Source organism: Notamacropus eugenii, chromosome 7 (assembly GCF_028372415.1).
Source record: "Notamacropus eugenii isolate mMacEug1 chromosome 7, mMacEug1.pri_v2, whole genome shotgun sequence".
In the NCBI taxonomy this organism is placed as follows: Eukaryota; Metazoa; Chordata; class Mammalia; order Diprotodontia; family Macropodidae; genus Notamacropus; species Notamacropus eugenii.
In genome coordinates, this window is record NC_092878.1 from 33,291,945 (window position 1) to 33,312,422 (window position 20,478).

At 39.0% G+C, this 20,478-nt stretch overlaps 1 protein-coding gene across 1 annotated transcript in view; it reads left to right on the forward strand.

The window, feature by feature from the left end:
• Positions 1–20,478, forward strand: part of LOC140513777 (TP53-binding protein 1-like) — a 115,339-nt gene that overhangs the window by 74,491 nt on the left and 20,370 nt on the right. Inside the window, exons 13-14 of the mRNA XM_072623780.1 lie at positions 3,570–3,627; positions 5,652–5,744. Of these exons, the coding sequence (XP_072479881.1) occupies positions 3,570–3,627; positions 5,652–5,744 (151 nt within the window). The remainder of the gene's footprint in view (positions 1–3,569; positions 3,628–5,651; positions 5,745–20,478) is intronic.

The window sequence follows — 20,478 nt, forward strand, 5'->3', positions numbered from 1 at the left end:
GCTGCTCATTTACCTTGTCTTACTCTTTTTGTATAGTTTCTTTTCCTTTGTTAGGATTTTTTTTAAAACTAGAAAGTATTTTCTGATTGGGATGTATGGAGATGTGGGTCCTAGGGCAAGTAGGCATTGAAGATGGGTACCAGGATAGAGTGGCATTGGCAGAAGGAGAATATTAGGTTGTTAGGGATTAGATGTGGCAAATCTCTGAACCCAAGAAGCCATATCAACCCTGTACTTTCAAAAGTCATAGGATCATAGAATTTAATAGTACCTTGGGTTAAATAATTTGCAACACAGGTAGTTAGTAGCAAAGTTGGAACTTGAACCCAGGCCCTCTGCCCCTAAACCTAGTGCTCTTTCTTGTTTGTTTTACACTGGATCAAAGGGTATACACAGTTTTTATCTTTTGGATATATTTTTCAAATTATTTTCCAGATTGACTTGACAACTTCCCAGTTCCACCAGCAGTGCATTAATTAACGTGCCTGTTCTCCCGTGGCCCTTCCAGCAATTTTCCTTTTCCGTTTTTGGTTCTCTCTGCCCGTCTGAAGGGTGTGGAATAGAGCTTCCGAGCTGTTTTCACTTGCGTTTTTCTTACGCTTAGAGATTTCAGGTGATTGTTGGTAGCCTAGAGTTCTTTATTTGCAGACCTCTTATTCATAGTATTTGACCATTTATTTACTGGAAGATGAGTCTTATTTTCTGTTTGTACCGATTTTCTCTGTAGTTTAGATGTCAGCACCTCATCAGAGATATTTGCTGCAGAGATTTTTTCCCCCAAATAGTTATTTGTTCTGATTCTGCCTGCATTGCTTTTGTTTGTTCAAAAGCCCTTTCAATTTTATACAATAACACCTCTCTCTTTTACTTTGTAATATTTCTATCCCGTGTTTGGTCAAAAACTTCCCTCCCTTCCAATTGTGAAAATGCCTTATCACTTCCTTCTCTGATGTGTTTAATATAACCTTTTCTGTGTTGGTTCTGCACCCATTTTGAGCACATTATGGAACATGGCTTGAAATCTTCAAATTCTCTCAGATTGCTTTCCATTTTTTCTAATAGTTGTAGAATATCGAGTCCTTAACCGAGTTAGCAGATGTGTTTATCGAACATGGTACTAATTACAGTGTTCAGTTTCTTCTGGATTCTAGTGCTGTTTCCACGGTATTGGGTCCTTGTAGGCACATGCCTTGAGTTGGGGATCTGTTTACCAGGGAAGTTTATAGACTTGAAAGGCAAAAGTTTTGAGGCCAAAGAAAAGGCTCTTGGTCACTCATTCCAGTTAACAGATTGGAATTGTACTGCAGTTCGTTGAAATCCAAGCCTAGGGCTGGAACCAGGGGCAAAATGATGCTCCAGGAGAGTAGATTTAGAGTCAAAGGACTTAGGCTTGAGTCCTGGCTCTGCTGCCTTCTACTCTAACGGTAAAATGAGGGAGTGAGACTAAGATAATCCCTAAGGTTCCTTCCTGCTCTTACTCTGTGCTCCCTTACATCATACAATAAAGAGGCTCCCTCAAGGAGCTCACAGTCTAATAGGGGAGACAGCCTGCAAACAGATGCAATATACCGGATAAACAGGAGAGAACAGAGGGAAGGCACTGCAATGGAGAAGGGTTAGGGAAGGACGTGGAGCTTTCTGCCTTTTGTTTCTACTGTCAGAGATCATAGTCACTGGAACACAAGTTAAGTCAGTCTCCATGAATGTTTGTATCTCATTTATAAACGATGAAAATAATAAAACTCATAGTTGGTAAGTAATCTTCCCTATTACTCCTCAGATTTTTCAGCTGAACTTGGATTATCCAAACCACTTTTCAAGTTGCTCACTCTTCTTCTTTTAAAAAAAAATTGTTTTTTACAAAAAGTTTTAATTTACGGAATAAAACAAGCATTTTCATAACACAGTACGGTAAAAAGAGGTGATTGTACAACTTGTTATTCCCTTTAAATATATATTGAAGTTATCATAATTGTTTTTCCTTTTTTCTTCCCTCCACTTTCCCCTTCCTCCCCTCCTCCTCCCAGAGATGGCTGCCATTAGACACAAATATGTATATAAACATAAAATCATTCTATATATACTTCTGTTTGTTAGTTCTTTCTCTGGATGCATGTGTCCTTTGTAGTGAATTTGGATATTTATAATAGTTAAAGTAACTTACTCAAAGTTGTTCTTAAAACTGTTGCTGTTACTGTATACAGCATTCTCTTGGATCTGCTCATTTCGCTCCTCCTTATCTCGTACAAGTCTTTCCCTGTTTTTCTCAGATGACCGAGCTAGTTATTTGTCATAGCTTAGTAGTATTCTATCCAAATCATATACCGTAACTACATTTTCCAGTTGTTTACCACCACAAAAGAGCTGCTATAAATATTTTAGAACATAGAGGTTCTTTTCCTCTTTCCCAGTCGTCTTTGGAAGTAGACTTAGTGGTGATATTGCTGGGTCAAAGGGTAGGCAGTTTAATAACTGTCTGTGCACAATTCCAGATTGCTCCCCGCAATGGTTAGATCAGTTCACAATTCCACCAATAATGACTTAGTGTTCCAATTTTTCTATCTCCTCTCCAACATTTGCTGCTTTCCCTTTCATTCATTTTAGCCAATGTGATAGGTATGAAATGCTATTTCAAGGTCATTTTAATTTGCGTGTCTCTAATCAATAATGATTTAGAGCATTTTTTCATATGACTAAGTTGTTTTATTGTTCTTAGGGACTCCAGTTTCTATGTGGATGATTTTTATGGTATCATGACTACCATCTCAGGGAGAGGCAGAATGCGGAATAGCTAGGTCATTGAACTTGGAGTCAGGAATTCAGGAAGACCTGTATCTGAATCCTACCCCAGACACTAGTTGAGTGAACTTAGCCATGTCAGGCAATCTTTCTGAGCCTCACCTTCCTCATCTCTGCTGCTTAGTTTTGATGATAATATTTGAGAAGTTAATATTTGTGAAGTGCTTTTCAGACTTTAAAACATTATACAAAGGTGAAATATTATTTTAATTACTCAATTTATCTTTATTTAGATCTGAGGTTCTTAACCTGTTTGTGTCATGGATCCTTTGCACAGTCTAGTAAAGCTTATGAACACCTGAAAATAATATTTTAAAATGCACAGAATAAAATATGTAAATTACAAAGGAAACCAATTATATTGAAATACAATGATTTATATTTGAAGCCAAATTAAAATTTAAAAATATTTAACTTTGAAAAGGTAGATATTAAAAAAATGAACAAACCCCAGGTTAAGGGACCCCTGATTTAGAGATATGTAGGTGACAGTTTTAGAACCTGCAGCTAAGTAATTTCATATAATATTTTTGGTTATGTCCACTTAGTTCACAACAGTGAGGATATGGATTGTTAGGAATGGGGAATGCTTGTATTGTTAAATCATAGTTAATGATTTTTTCCTTCTGTTCCTATTCTTTATTCCTATTTCTTCCTACTGCTGAGTGGGGGAAGAAAGAGTAGAAGAATAAGGAGGTTTTTAGGTATGATACTAACTGGATTATTTCTCTATTTTTCTCCCTTCCCTCCTTGCCTGTGTTTTTGTTCAGAGCCTATAAGTGGTGAAAAGAAAAATGGATCCACTGCTGTTGCTGAGTCTGTTGCCAGGTAACCAGAGCTTGTTGCTATGCAGAGCAGTCTCATACAGAGCCACTGGTAATGAAGGAAAAGATGATTTATCGATAGTAGAAAAAAATTAAAATGAAACCTAGAAGAAAGGATTTGTAGGAGGAAAGATTGAATGTCACAGTTTTTTTCATTAATACTCTTATAAGACCAGTGTTTTGTCTGCTAATTCTTGACTAAAATGTTGACAAAAACAATTTTTAAAAATTTGCTCCAGTAATCATATTAGAATCCTCATCCTGAGCCTCTTTAGCCTTGGCGGGGCTCTAATGTGTGGCAGGAGACAGCTGGGTGGTCTTCTAGAGGGTCTTATGGGCTTTGTCCCTTATGGCTTTCAGCTGGTAGCCATTATATAAGATTGAAGCAGCTAGGTGGTGCAGTGGATAGAGCACCAGTGCAGGAGTCAGGAGGACCTGAGTTCAAATCTCACCTCAGACACTGGACACTCACGAGCTGTGTGACCTTGACCAATTGCCTCATCCTGGGTCATCTCCAGTCATCCTGATGAATATCTGGTCACTGGATTCAGATGGCTCTGGAGGAGAAGTGAGGCTGGTGACCTGCACAGGCCTCCCTCGCTCAAAACAAAGTCCAGTACAAGTCATGTCATTATCTCTCTGATGGCGTGGTCTTCTTTGGCAACGAAGGACGAACACACATTATATGAGATCATTTCTAGTGAGTGTCCCAAACTAACTGCAGTTTGGTGGTGTATCGTTCTTGATCTTGTTATTGTTGGCTCTTAGAGAAGATCGTTGGAGTTAGTGTCCCAGACTGATAGCTGTGTTGTGCTGGGTTGTGGTTGTGGTGGTGGTGGTGGTGGTGGTGGTGGTGGTGGAGCGTCGTGTGGTCTTGGCTCTTTCTTGCTATGATGCCTTGAGGGTGACAGTATCTTTAGATTCCAGCCTGTGTAGTAGAGCTTTGCCATCTGGTGGCTATCGGAGGGTATAAAAGTCTCATCTGCTACTGACTATAATACTACTGAACATTAAATTCCAGTAGCACTGCTTAAAGCATGACAGAGCAAGTTCTTTGATACAATCCTGTTCCTACCTCTTGTTTACTACATATTCTGGAAAAAAGAATTTCATCACTCTGGACTTAATATCTCTTCCTGTAAAATGAACTTAATGTTTCTGGGTGTGGTTTATATGTTACTTTAGAATTTTCTGCTAAATACCCTTTATAAATCTATAGTCTTACAGTGGAGAAAAAAACATTTGTTTTACTCTGTAGTTGTGGTATTGTATTCCAGATGTCGCTTATTGTTGGTCTGCATGTACAATTTAATTTATTTCTAAAGTTAGAGAAAACCTTAGAGTGTGGGACAGAGAGCAAGGGTGGGAGTGTAACAAAGGAAGAGATTGGAATGAAAGGAAGTGGTTGTTAATATGCGTTATTGGTGATGGTATTAGTATATGTTTATCTTGTTTTAAAAGCATACCCAAACAGATGAAAATCTTGATCTGTAGGAAAAACTAGATTGTGGGATATGGTTTCTTTACAAATAGATTGAACACAGGAGTACTTGAGCTTCTTTTTTTGTTTCTGTGTTTCTGTACACAGTAGCTCTCATAAGGTTATGTTTAGAAGAAGGATCATTCTGTCTTCTGCCTACACAAGAAGAAGTGTTGCTATTTTCGTCCATTTGTAAGATTATATAGTGCCAGTAAGAGCTGAGCACTGCAGTGGGACAGAAATGCTGTTGGATGATAGCATGGGGCTAGGGATTGTGGGATTATGTTATTGTTCCTGATGACTTTCCTCATGCAGATTTTCTTAGGCTGCATTAGGCATATAAGAAAGCTGCATCTTGGGTCAAGGGAAGAATTATGGGAGAAGAAATGTGAAGGAAGGTTATTTACCTGCGGTGCCTGAGAGATATTTCTGTTATGTAGCACAGTGCTTGATACAGTCATCACTTAGTAAAAGCTTGTTGTCTGATTGAAAGTTGTTTATTCTCGCCAAACAAATGTAGACTTATCGCTTTACTCTGTTATCCTTAGTTCTCAGAAGACAGTGTCTGTGTTTAGCCGTGTCTGTGAAGTCCGGCAGGATGATGAAGCCAAAGGCCGTGATACCCCATCAGATCTTATCAGGTAAGCATTATTTTCATAATATCTTTGCTCCCATATTAAGTCATAAATTGATTGCTGCCAGAAACTGCTATGTTCTCTCTTTGTGGTTTCCAATTTAGTTTTTCATTTGACTGTGGCATATTTAAGCCAGACTGAATCCTGTTTATTTCAAAAATGATCTTTGAAAAAGAAAGGGCCCTTTCTTTTTCCTGTGGCCTTTATATTTACATCTGTTCCCATCTTTTGTTCTGTCTTCTCCAGAAGGTGGCATTCTCAGTCTTCCTCTCTCTATTGAATATTCAACCTCTCCCTATTTTTCCTTACCTCCTGCTTTTCAACATGCTTAAATCTATACCCACATCCTTAAAAAAACTTTCCCTATTCTCTCCCATCCCTCAAGCTTTCATCCTATATTTCTTTTCCCTTTCTCAGTGAAATTCTTTGAAAAAGCTGTCTGTACTTGGTGCCTCGATTTGCTGTCCTCTCACTTTAACTCCTTGAAATCTGACTTTTGACCTCATCACTCACATAAAACTGCTGTCTCTAAAGTTACCAGAAATCTCTTAGTTGCCAGATCTGAAGGTCGTCTCTGTCCTTATCCTTGACCTCTGCTGCACTTGACGTTATTGATCACCCTTTCCTGCTGGATACTGTGTTCTGTATGGGTTTTCATGATACCACACTCTGCTGGTTCTCCTCCCACCTGTCTGACCACTCCTCAGTTTCCTTTCCTGTCTTACCTATGGGGGTTCCCCAAACTTCTGTCCTAGGTCCTTTTTCCTTTTCCTCCTGTACTTTTTCTTTTGGTAACTTCATTAATTCCCATGGGTTTAACTATCATCCATATATAGATGACTGCCAGAACTACATATCCAGACCCAGTCTTTCCCCTGAGTTTCAGTCCCACGTTACCAGTTGTATATTGGACATTTCCGACTGGATATCTCATTGACACCTCAAATTCAGCATGTCCAAAACTGAACTCCCAAACCCATCCCCTTTTTCCAAACTTCCCTCTTTTTTTTTGAAGATACTATCATCTTTTCTGTCTTCTAGGTTTGTAACCTCAACATTATTCTGAACTTTCTTACCTTTATTCGCCTCACATAACCAACCATTTGTCACATCTTGTCAATAACATCCTGGCTTCTGTGGCCCAAGTCTTTCTTTTCTCCATTCCAGTGCGTCCTGTGCACACTGATGCGAAAGTAATTTTTCTTAAGCTCAGATCTGATTGTAATTCCCCTACTTTTTCAGGTGTCTTGCTTCTAAGAGCAAATATAAACCCCTGTTTAGTTTCTTATAATTTGTTTTTAAAATTTATTTATTTTTAGTTTTCTACAATCACTTCCATGAGTCTTAGATTTTTCTCCCCCTCCCTTTCCCCTTCCTTCCCAAGATGCCATGCAATCTTATATGGTTTCTATATATACGTTGTTGTTAAGCAGATTTTTACATTAGTCATGTTGCATAGGGGAATTAAAATGAATGAGAAAACAAAGCAAAACAAAACATAACACAAGAGAAAATATTCTGCTTCGTTCTGCATTCCAATTCTATAATTCTTTTTTGGATGTGGATGGCATTTTGCCTCGAGTCCTTTGGGAATGTTTTAGGTCTTACATTGCTGTGAAGGGCTAAGTCTATCAGAAAAATTCCTCACACGCTGTGGTTTTTACTATATACAAAGTTCTCCCGGTTCTGCTGCTTTCACTCAGTGTCAGTTCATATAAATCTTTCCAGGCCTCTCTGTAGTCTTTCGGTTCATCATTTCTCATAGCACAATAGTATTCCGTTACATTCATACACCACAATTTGTTCAGCCATTCCCCAATTGATGGACATCCCCTTGATTTCCAGTTTTTGGCCACCTCAGAGAGAGCTGCTATAAATATTTTTGTACATGTGGGAATCTTTCCCATTTTTATGATCTCTTTGGGATACAGTCCTAGAAGTGATATTGTTAGGTCAAAGGGTATGCACATTTTTGTAGCCCTTTGGGCATAGTTCCAAACTGCTCTCCAGAATGGTTGGATCAGCTCACAGCTCCACCAACAATGAATTAGTGTTCCAGCTCTCCCACATCTGCTCCACCATTTATCATCTTCCTGTTCTGTCACGTTAGCCAATCTGATAGATGTGATGTGGTATCTCAGAACTGTTTTGATTTGCATTTCTCTGATCAATAGTGATTTAGAGCATTTTTTCATATGACTATAGATAGCTTTAATTTCTTCCTCTGAAGACTGCCTGTTCATGTCCTTTGACCATTTATTAATTGGGGAACCCTATTTAATTTTTAAAGCCCTTTACAGCCTGGTCCCAATCTGTCTTTCCAGCTTCAGTGGACTTCACTCTTCCTTCCTGTACCCTACAGTCCAAATGATATTTCATCCCCCATCTCTGTTCCTTTTTTACATTAGATATTTTTCATACCTGGAATGCATTCTCTTCTCACCTTTGCCTCAGGGAGTCCTTTTTCTATGAGATGCAGCTCATGCACTCCTTTCTGTATGAAGCTTTTCCTGATCTCCCCAACTACTAATTCTCTCTTTCCCAAATCTTACATTTAATTAATTTTTATATATTTGCTTTTATTCATTTTATATTTATGCTTTGGATACTTATATGTACCAGGTATCCCAAAAGTCTTAGTGCAGTTTTGAGCTTTTGTAGCTTGAAACTGCACTAAGCCTTTTGAGATACTCTCCACTGTCTCCTCTTTAGAAGGCAAACTCTTTGCAGGAAGAGTTGTTTTCATCCTTTGTACGGGTGTCCCAACTGTCTCATATAATGAATAGCTTGTAGTGATGCTTAACAAGTGGTTGTTGATTAATGATTTGCTGAGGCAGTGTTCCAAACATGTGTGTAGGTGTAGCACATTGGTATTGTTAACCTTGCTGTCAGAGAGCCAGATTCATTTTGACACGGCTCAGTCTCCATAAACTTTTTTTTAATATTATGAAACTTTTCATTTTTACATGTAGTTGATTTAACTTAACATTATACCTTCAAAGTTCGTGTACAGCAACCAGCACAGTGACACAGCTCTTATGTATCGTCATCCTTTATCTGTTGGCAGTGCACGTGGGAGATCTGCCAAGCCTCTGTCAAGATCTGACAGACACTAACCCCAATTTGGTCTGGTTTGCCAGTATCATTTTATGTAATCACTTCAGTGCATTTACTGTCGGTTGGAGTGGGTCTGAATGTTAGTGAATTGTTTTTATTGATTTTCACTTGAACTTTATTTTCATTGAAAAGGGTGTGTGTATTTGTTTTTTATTTTTTTATTTTTTAATGTTTAACAATCACTGCCATACAATTGAGATTTTATCCCCCCACACCTACCCCCACTACCCCCCTCCCTCCCCATGACTGCATACAATTCTGTATAGGTTCTACATATACTTTCCTATTGAGTATATTTTCACCATAGTCATGCTATGTAGTCAGACTAAAATAAATGAAAGAAATCATATCACAAATCAAAACATGATACACAAAAACATACACATACACAAACATGATCTGCTACATTCTGCGAATGACTTCCATATTTCTTTCTCTGAGTGTGGAAGGCATTTTGCCTTGAGAACCACCACTGGAATTTTTTTTTTTTTTAAGAAGTTCTTGCGTTATTACGAAATTCCAAGTCTACCAGAAAAAACTCTCTCACACTGTGGTCGTTGCTGTGCACAAAGTTCTCCTGGTTCTGCTCCTTTCACTCAGCATCAGGTCATATAAGTCCTTCCAGGCCTCTCTGAAGTCTTCTTGTTCATCATTTCTTATGGCACAATAGTACTCCATTACATTCATATACCATAATTTATTCAGCCATTCCCCAATTGATGGACATCCCCTTGATTTCCAGTTTTTGGCAACTACAAAGAGTGCTGCTATAAATATTTTTGTACATGTGGGACCTTTTCCCATTTTTATGATCTCTTGGGATGCGTGTATTTGTAAAGGAGTTGTACTTGGACAAATTCAATAACTTTTGGCATTTGCTTCATGCCCCTACCCTCCGGAGGGTCTTGTGCTTTCCCAAGAAGGTTAACTCCATAGTTTGAAAAACTGTGACCTATAACTGTATCTGAGAACTTCTGTCCTGATCAGATAGCCAGTGTGTGTTCATCCTTCGTTTCCAAAGAAGACCGTGCTATCAGAGAAATAATGACTTTGTTTTGAGTGAGGGAGGGCTGTGCAGGTCACCAGCCTCACTTTTCCTCTGGAGCCATCTGAGTCCAGTGACCAGATATTCATCAGGATGACTGGAGATGACCCAGGATGAGGCAATTGGGGTTAAGTGACTTGCCCAAGGTCACACAGCTAGTGAGTGTCCAGTTACTGAGGTGAGATTTGAACTCAGGTCCTCCTGACTCCTACACTGGTGCTCTATCCACTGCACCACCTAGCTGCTTCAATCTTATATAATGGCTACCAGCTGAAAGCCATAAGGGACAAAGCCCATAACTACCCTTTAGAAGACCACCCAGCTGTCTCCTGCCACACATTAGAGCCCCACCAAGGTTAAAGAGACTCAGGATAATAAAGCTTAATCTACTCTCAGGTAAAATCCAAATCCTTTGCCTGTCGTTATTCTGTCTGACCTGTGAAGTCTTATCTTGCTAGCTGTCATAGATGGCCATTATCCATCCTTTTACCTACCTTGCCTGCTAACCCCTATAAATAGACTCTTTTATTTCTTTGAAGTTGCTTTTCTGTCTTTTTAAAATTAAATTTATTTTTTTGATTCAGCAAAAATCCACGTCCTGCCTGTTTCCCCTCTCCTTCTTCCCCCATTCCTCTTGAGAATGAAATTAACATCCCCCTTAAAAATGAGCTGCAGAACGAGATAAACAAAGCAGATGAATTAGGCACGGCCCGCAGAAGGGGAGAACACGGGTGTGTTTCCTCGCGCACTTGGAGCCTTTCGCCTGTTCACCCTTCACTGCTTGTGTTTCATTATTAGTTCTCTGGAGTCGTGGCTGGTCATTGCGTTGATCTGAATCCGTAAGTCTGTCAGAGTTGTTTGTCCGTATGGTAATGTTTTCATTGTATAAGTTGTTCGGGTCTTGTTTTCTTTACATCATTTTATACAAGTCTTCTCAGGTTTCCCTGAAACCATTCACTTTATCATTTCTTATATAGCACAATAGTACATACTATATTTTCTCAATTACACGGAAAAACAATGTTTAGCATTCGTTTTTTAAAGTTTTGAGTTTCAAGTTCTCTGCCTCTCTCCCTCTCCACCCCCTTCATTGAGGAGGCAAGCGATTTGATAATGGTTATGCGTGAACAGTCATGCAAAGCATGTTTCCATATTAGTGTATCATACTAGAAAACAAGAAAATTCATGCTGGAAATAAGCATGCTTCGGTCTGCATTCAGACTCCATCAGTTTTTTCTCTGGAGATGGATAGCATTTTTCATCATAAATCATTAGGAATTGTCATTGTCCTGCTGAGAATAGCTACGTCATACCAGCTGATCATCGTACAACGTTGCTGTTACTGTGGACAATGTTCTCCTGGTTCTGTTCAATATACTTTGCATCAGAAGGGATACACTGAAGAAGGGTCAAGAGCTAAAATTATAAGAGGAAGTGTAATAGGACCAAATACCACGTCTTACTCTCAGCTTCTTAGGTCCAAGATGGAGGAGACATGGCTAGATACCAGTTCATCAAAAAAATATCTAGGAGTCTTACTCTTAATCAGTATTCTTAGATATTTAAATAGACCTGTGATGTCATCAGTTTGGGAGTTCCTTCACTTCATATCTCAACCTATTCATGTTTGCCTATTTTTATCCAAGTCCTCCTAGAAGTTCACCATAGGAGTTCTATCCCACATTCTGGAGGCATTCTTCCCTTGGTCCCTACATCTTGAGGATTCCAATGGAGCAGCCTGGCTCTCTATGTGTCATCCCTCATTTTTCCCACTTCGTAAGAGGATTCAAAAAACTACAGTATGATTCAGCAGTGTGACATAAAAGCCATGAAAATTAATGGAGTCTTAGACTTCATTAAAAGAGATGCCATTTCTAAAAGTAAGGAGTTAGAGTTCTGTTGTCCTCTCTTCTGGTCATCAGCCTACATTTAGAAATAATGTGTTCAAATATGAGTGTCATGTTTTTGGAAGGATGTTGGTAAACTGAGAAATATTTTTAGCATACTGGATAGTGAACTAGCCTTGAAACCAGGAATAACAGGGTTTAAGACCACCTCTGTGGACCCTGGGCAAATCACTCTTTTAATGCTCTAGACCATTTTGTGAAGACTGTAAATCACGGAAAAGATGCAGATTTATGTAGTTCAAAGCATTTTCCTTTCCTGGCAGTTGCCTGAACTAGTGAAACCATAGAAACAGTCCCTACCCCTATTAATAAACTTATGGGCACCATATCAGTTGAGGGGACTGAGGATGTTTACCTTGGAAAAGAGGAGACTCACGGAGGACATGATAAGTGTCTTCGAATATTTGAAGCATTTGCACTGTTAAGCTGTATGGGACTTGTTCTATTTAGCCCAGAAAGTAGAACTACCTAGGGACAATGTGTAGATGTTGCTCCCCCCCCCCCAAAAAAATGAGATTTAAACTAGAAAATAAAAATTATTTAATAATATGGACTGTCTTCGAACACAGTAGTATGTTTCCTCTTATTAGAGATCATTAAGCAAAAACTGAATGATCATTTGCCAAGTATGTTATAAAGAGAATTATTTTCAGACTTGGGTTGGTCTCCTAAATGATTGCTGAGAAGTGTCTTCCAGCTCAGGTTCTGTGATTCCTTCTGCTCATCCACAACCTATCATTTTGTCAGTTCCTCTCAGTTCTGTGTCTGCATCATCTTGCTTTCCATTCCATCGAAGGTTCTTTGTACCATGGCCCTGCGCTGTTATAACGGCCTCCTTAGCCCTTCCCTACTTACCTCCTTTAGCCCGGTGATAGCAGATCCAAGGCATGGTTCTAATTGTCATTCCTCTGTTCAGAAACCTTTTACAAGAATTAATTATTCATAGAACAAGTCATAGACTTCGTATTAAAGCATTAGAGGTCCTTGACTTTTTATTCCCAACCTATCACTATTGTCTTATTGAACCCTGTATTGCAATCAAGCTGGCCTAATTGAAATTTCTCCCTTTCTCGCATTCCCACCCATCACAGTTTTATCCTTTCTTGGGAGTCTAGTTCACATGCCATCTTTTCTACGAAGTCTTCTTGATCCCCAGCTATAAAAATTTTTCCTTCTACTTTGCTCCTCTAACATTTTGCCTGAAGTTCTCCTTATCACATTTTGTTTTCATTATGATTGTGTACATCCCTTATTTCCCCTACTTGATTTTAAGCGCTCTGCGTTCACAGAAAATAATTTGTTTGTATTTGTATCCTTCATGGGAACTAGCCCAAATGAGGACTTAAATATAGATTTAATTCAATTAGTTATTGTATCCTCTCTCTTATATAGTGCCTTTCTTTGAAAAAGAAGTACCCAGCAACTCAGGTATAAAAAACTTGAAGAATCATGTGAACATTCAACGTCTCATTCTAGGCCATCCTCCCCAGAAAGTAGAGAATTCATTTGGATGCTATATTTTTGATTGTTTGGTTACTGAAACTAGAGCTGCTATGTGAGCATTGAAATGAATATGTTTTCATTGCTTTTAGCTCCTCTAGATTTTTTTTGTTTGTTTTATAGTATCTTCAGAGACGTGTATGTTCTGCATCCTTTGATTTCAAGTAGGAATACTTCCGAGAGTCTTATTCCTCAGAACAGTACATTTGGTTTTGCTGGGATTTGTTTCTTATCCTTCAGAAACATTCTGTCACCCTGCATCTGTCTCTGTCTCTTTAAGTGGTGGCAGGATTACTTGCTTTGAAAAAAACTGTCCATTTTTATAGCATTCAGAGTGTATGTCTAGTTTTTACTAAAAATTCACAAGTATGGAATTTCACTTTGTCTAATTTTACCACTGGAGAGCTCAGTTTTTGAGCCTGAAAAATGAAATTAACATAGTAGTACTTATCAAAAAGAAATTGCAGTTTGAATCATCATCATTAATAAGCATTTATTAAGCACTGAATATGTACTGGGCACTGTGCTGATCTTTGGGATTATAAAGGACGACAAAAAATACAATTCATGCCTACTAAGAGTTCACATTGTACTGGAAAAGACAATATTAAAACAACTATGTGTGTATAACGTGTATGAATGTATATGCACAAGTACGTATGTGTGTATCTACGCACACAGTGTAGATGGGAGGGAATGCACTAGAGTGGGTGACAGAGGGAAGGAGAAGGAGACCAGGAAAGTCCTTTTGAAGAAGATGGGGCCTGAGCAGAGACTTAAAGGAGGCCACGTAAACCAGTACACAGAAGTGAGACAGGAGAACATTCTAGGCAAGCAGGAACGCTGTTGAGAAGGCATAGCGTCAAGATTGTGTCATGTCTGAGGAAAAACAAGGAGACCAGTGTCACAGTGTGCTTGAATATGTGAAGAAGGATACATGTATCCTGTAAGTCTAGGAAGGGGCTGGTTAGGCTGTGGAGGGCTTTAAAAACTAGACACCAGATTTTTGTGGCATCTTGTAGGCAGTAATAGGGAGCCACTAGAAAATATTAAGTAGGAAACTGATGTAGTCAGTTTTGTCCTTTAGAAAGATCAGCTGAGTGGAGGATAGACTGGAAGGGGAGAAACTTGTGCTAGGGTTACTGACAGTGGCTTTTGCAAGAGTGTGAGGTAATGACTTGAATACGTGTCAGTCAGTAAGTACCAAGTGCCTTTTTACGTACCAAGCACTGTGCTAATCGCTGGGAATATACAAAAAGGCAAAAGAAAGTCTGTGCCCTCGAGGCCCTTACAATGTAATGTAAACAGCAAGCAGACAGATACGTACAAGGAAGCTGTGTGTTTGTCCTTCGTTGTGAAGAAGACCATGCCATCAGAGAAATAATGACATGACTTGCACTTGACTTTGTTTTGAGTGAGGGAGGGCTGTGCAGGTCACCAGCCTCACTTCTCCAGAGCTGTCTGAATCCAGTGACCAGATATTCATCAGAATGACTGGAGATGACCCAGTATGAGGCAATTGGGGTTAAGTGACTTGCCCAAGGTCACACAGCTAGTGAGTGTCCAGTGTCTGAGGTGAGATTTGAACTCAGGTCCTCCTGACTCCTGCACTGGTGCTCTATCCACTGCACCACCCGGCTGCCCCCTTACAAGCAAGCTGTATGCAGGATAAAAAGGGCATCAGAGAGGGAAGGCATTAGAATGAGAGATTCTTTGGAAGATGAGATTTTATTTGAGACTTGAAGGAAGTGAAGGAAACCTTGGGTAGACATGAGAAGGGAGAGCAAAATACCTAGATCTGAGAGATAGGGAATGTCTTGTTTGTGGAACTAGGATTGAAGAATATGTGAACAGAGTGAGGTATGAGACTAGAAAAATGGTGAGTTATGAAGAGCTTTGAATATCCAACAGAGGATTTTGTATTTGATCCTGGGGGTAATAGGGAACCTCCTTGAGGTGGGGGAAGAGGCATGAGGGTGGGAGGGAAAGGGGAGTGATATGGTCAGACCTGTGCTTTGGAAAAAATCATTTTAGTGGCCAGTTAGAGAATGGATTGAAGTGAGGAGAGACTTGAGACAAGCTGACCCACAATAATCCAGGCATTAGACGATGGGGGCCTGCACCAGGGTGTTGGCCGTGGCAGGAGAAGAGAAGGGGGCGTATTTGAGAGATGTTGCAAAGGTGAAATCGACAGGCTGTGGCCACAGTTTGGTCGTGGGAGAGGACAGGGGAGAAAAATAGTGAGGATTCCAGGATGATTACTAGATGCTGCCCTTGACAGTAATAGGAAATTTGGAGTGGGGAGGAGTTGGAGGGAAAGATGATGAGTTTGGTTTTAGATGTGTTTAGTTTAAGATGTCTACTGAATAGCCAATTTGAGATGTCTGTAAGGCAGTTGGAGCTGCGAGATTAGAGATCAGCAAAGAGGTTATGACAGGATAGGTAGATTTGGAAATAATCTGTATAGAGATGATAATTAAGTCCATGAGAGTTAATGAGATCAACTGGTGAAGTAGTATAGAGGGAGAATGGAAGAAGGCCCAAGAACCCTATGGGACGCCTACAGTCTGAGTTTGATCTAGAAGAGGATCCAGCAAAGGAGCTTGAGAAAGAGTTGGTCAGATAGGTAAGAGAAGCAGGAAAGAGTGGTATCCCAAAAACCTAGGGAGAAGAAAGTATCAAGAAGGAGAGAGTGTTCAACAGTGTCAAAGGCTGCAGAAAGATCTAGGAGAAGGAGAATTGAGAAAAAGCCATTGGATTTGGCAATGAAGAGACTGATTGTAACTTTCAATGGAGCAGTTTTACTGTAATGATGAGGTTGGAAACTATATTGTAAGCCATTAAGAATGAGAGGACATGAAGTAGAGGCACCTATTGGCTATGATCTTTTCAAGGAGTTTAGCCTTAAAGGGCAGAAATTATAGGATGATATTTATCAAGGATGAAAAGATCAAGTGAGGATTTTTTTCAGGATGAGGGGAGACCTGGCATGTTTTTAGACAGTAGGAAAGGAGCCAGTAGACTGAGAAAGGATGCAACCTGTTAAAAGAGATGATACAGAATAGGATCGCTTGAGTGAGTAGATGGTGTTAGTCATGGTAAGGAGTAAAGCCACTTCTTCACGTGAGATAGCAGCGAAGGGGGAGATAGTGGTAGAAACCATCTGAGTGATAGGAGATGAGGATGAGGGATTGGTGTGAACTCCAGTTTTTTCTGGAAAATATGAGGCAAATTTCTCAATTAGGGGTGCAGGGAAAGGGGAAGCCATGGGAGATCTGAGGAAGGTTGAAAAGATTTGGAAGAGCTGTGAAGAGTGAGATAGTGTATTGATAAGAAAGTTAAAGAATAATTTGCATAACAGCAGTCAGGGCCCAGCTGAGGTTGTGTAACATAAATTTTTAGTGTACTCAACCAAAATGATTGCACGTGTGATTTTCTACACATTTGTTCAGCAGTACACGTGTAGAAGCAAAGGGGGCAGATGACGGGAGTTATCTAAGATCATGACCTTGTGTGTTAAGTATGAGTGTGAGAAATTGAGGATGACTTGAGAGGATGGTGGTGTTGACAGCAATAGGCAGGCATGAGAGACTAGACACCGCACAGATGTTCGCAGTAGAAGAATGTTAGGAAGTCATGAACTTATGTTTAAGGATAGAAGAACACGAGGAAGAATATTCTTTAGGACGAGAATCTAATACTTAATGAGCAGAAAATCTTTTCTCATATATATTGATATCTTCATTAGCTTTCATAGTTTCTTTAAGTCAACTTTAAGAATTCCTAAACACCGAGATTTAGGTGAGTATGTCTATGTGGCTAAACCGTGAGGCTGTTAAAGAGCTTACTTATTTTTGATAATTCCAGTATTAATTTACTTGGAGAATCCTACGTGAATTCGTTGATTTTTATGGGCTTTAGTTTCCCAGTCGATAAGATCAGAATATTACGAAGGTTAATGTATTAATGAACCTGTTATAACATCTCCGAGCAAGTGTCACGAAAACAATAGACGTGGCATCTTGTTTGAACCGTCATTTGGCGCTCCCGCTGTCTTTACTGCCTTTTTTTCCTCCGATATTAAAGCCCTGAAACCTGAATGCAGCAATGCAGGTGAGATACCATTAGAGTTACAGGAAGAGTTCTAGCTTCAGTCTGTGAATCTCTATGCAGTGCCTTTGTTAAAAAACAAAAACAAAACACTGTATAAATTAGGCACTCAATTGTAATGTTCATTTAGGGCACATGCATCTTGTGGCTTCAGTATTTTGTACTAAGATGCAAAAAATTCTTTTGGTGTTAGAGAAATTGATAGTTGAATGGGGCTGAGTGTCCCAAAGGTATTTTATCCAAGTTATACAGATATCTAAAGACAATGTCATTTTTCAAATCCCACCTAAATATAGCACAGAATTAGAGCGATACTGGTTATGTTAGATAATGATTCGTCTACACCTCTGATCTGATGGCTCACTAGAATCATTGTTGAATATGACAGTTATCATTTGAATTGATGGCCTGAGGGTTCAGGATGCCAGCAGGACAGTCCATGTGAATTCTTCCATCTCATCTCAGCAAATTAATGGGAAAGGTTATTATATATAAAAAGACACACTCTGCCATACATAGGAGCAATTCTCCAAAATAACTAAGTCCTGGAACAGATAACTTCAGACTCTGAAGTCCATTGTTGGAATAGTGCATCTTGGATCTTAGTCAAAATACGACTAATGTATTAGCAAAAACCTACATTGGACATTAACTAGGAAACTTTTTATTTTATTTTTAATCATTACTGCCTCCATTTGTACAGTTTAGGTATTACACTTGGTGTTTAGTCGTTGGTTGATGTTCACTTGTTTTTAAATATCGTATTGTCCAGGTGTACCTAATGTCTGATTTCTGGTTTTTCATTTACCTTTTCAAGTCTCCTTCGCTGCTGCCAGAAATAATTAAGACTGATGTCCCCATTTACTTATGCCATTTAGCGAAGCCAAGAATATAATTTGTTTGCATAATTGTGGATCTCCATTCACTACCTCTCAAAAAACAAACATAAATGTCTTTCATACTGTCGGGAGATGAGTTGAATAGTCATGGGTCGTTGAAGTAAATAGATGTAGAGGACGAAAACAAGAAAACAAACCAATAGTAATATAACGTGGATTCGGATCTCTGTGCAGTTCCTTAATGATGGTTCTTGTACCATGTACCCAAACTTCCCAGAGGGAATAGTACAGCAGTGTGAATCCCACTTAATAAGTATCTGTGAAGAAAATGGGTGACTGAACCACTGAAGAAGAGTTCTCTTCATGGCATTTTATCTCATGAATGCAACTATTGAAACAGTTAGGTCACTTTTCTCACTTATTATTTACACTATTTCTATTTCACGTCAAACCAGCAGGTATTTCCTGAGTGTTGTGTGCGAGGTCCTGTACCAGCTACTGTGAAGAGTAAAAAGAAATGTGAAACGTAGGCCTTGTATTCAAGGAGCTGAGCTTGATTAGGTGCTTACAATCTAGCTTTACTTGAAAATAGGGAAGATCAGGTGGCGTGTTCCACTGTAATGACAAGCAGACGTCCAAAGGACTGTACTCCTTGGCCTCTACCATCTTAACAAACATGTTTAGCTTTAAGATATGCTAATTTCTTTTTCATGTTTTATTAATATCAAATAGTATTAAGGAAATGTTGAAACTTGGTTTTCTCATTAGGATTTTGGTTATTATTGATTCCTGATCATTATTTGCTGAAATGAAGCAGATAAAGTTCATAGTTAGTGTATTTGAGATTGTGAATATATACCCAAAATGCAATTTCCTGCAGTCCTAGTTACTTTTAACTCCAAAACACTTTGACCTAGAACATCCCAGATAATTAAAACAGAAAGCTAATTTTGTTATTTTGTTAAATATATGCAGTTAATTTCATAGCTTTCTTCATTATTTCAAGAAAATGAGAATTTCTTTCTGTTGTTCAGCTCCTGTTTTAACAAAGAACTTTTAGGAACGTTTTGGTTTTTAAGTATTTGTTTTGAAAGCCCCCATGCTAATAGTACCTAATCTAGATGTTTACGTTAATAGCTAAACCATGGGCTTCTTATATAGAACCCTGAAAGTTTTTACATTTACCTGACTGTAAGTAATGTGCTCATTATCCAGGTATCCATCAGCTGTCTAGTTTCCAGTTTAACAGGTGTTCCCATACAGTTGGAGATTTGATTGATCCTGATAGTGAGCAGAGGTCTCTTTGTTCTCTAGTGCAGTATTACACATGTATGCAGGGATAGTGCTTTACATTCTGCTATCTTTACTATATGTTTCTTTTTAATACCCTCTACACTTTTGTACCAGTCATAGATCCCAGTTTTATATCAGCTGCGCTTGTCATTTTGACCTTGATCTGTTATGGTCTGTTATGATAACTCCACCATGGACAAGGAATATTTTATTGAAAGTTTAAATGTTCCGTGAGTGATAAAAAACAGCATCTTTGTAGCTTTTGAAGAGCCAAGTTATTCAAAAGTGGTTGCCACAGCTACCACCATCCCCATATACATAGTTCTTTAAGGTTTGCCAAACTCTTTATGTATTATCTCATTTAACCCTCGCGACAATCCCATGATGTAGGTTCTGTAGAGAGGTTAGGTGACCTGTTTACAGGTCACACATCTGGTAAATGTCTGAAGCAGGATTCGAACTTGGGTCCTCCTGACTCCCATGTCCAACACTACGTCCATTGCACCGCCTCCCTAGACTTAACTACAATTTCTCTGTATCTCAACTTACTCTGTATATATCTTGAATGTACATAGCTGTTTTGCATGTTTTCTCCTGTCAAGATGTGAATGCCTTGCGGACAGGGACTGTTCTTGCCTTTGCTGTGTTCTCAGAGCTTGACTTAGTGGCTGGCACATGTTAGGCACCTAGTATCAATGCTTCTCAATTTGACCACTGTAGCTGAGAGAGCTGGTAACTTAACTGCAACTTATACCTTTTAAATTGGGCTCCTTTCCCAAAAACAAACATCAGATTTTTTGTTAGTAATGCAAAAAATAGAAGAATTAGTAACTGATAAATACTGCTGATTAACTCATAAATATTCTAGTGGATCTATGTTCTTATCAGTGTATTTTATTCAGCCACACAGATGGCAGCCCATCTGTGGT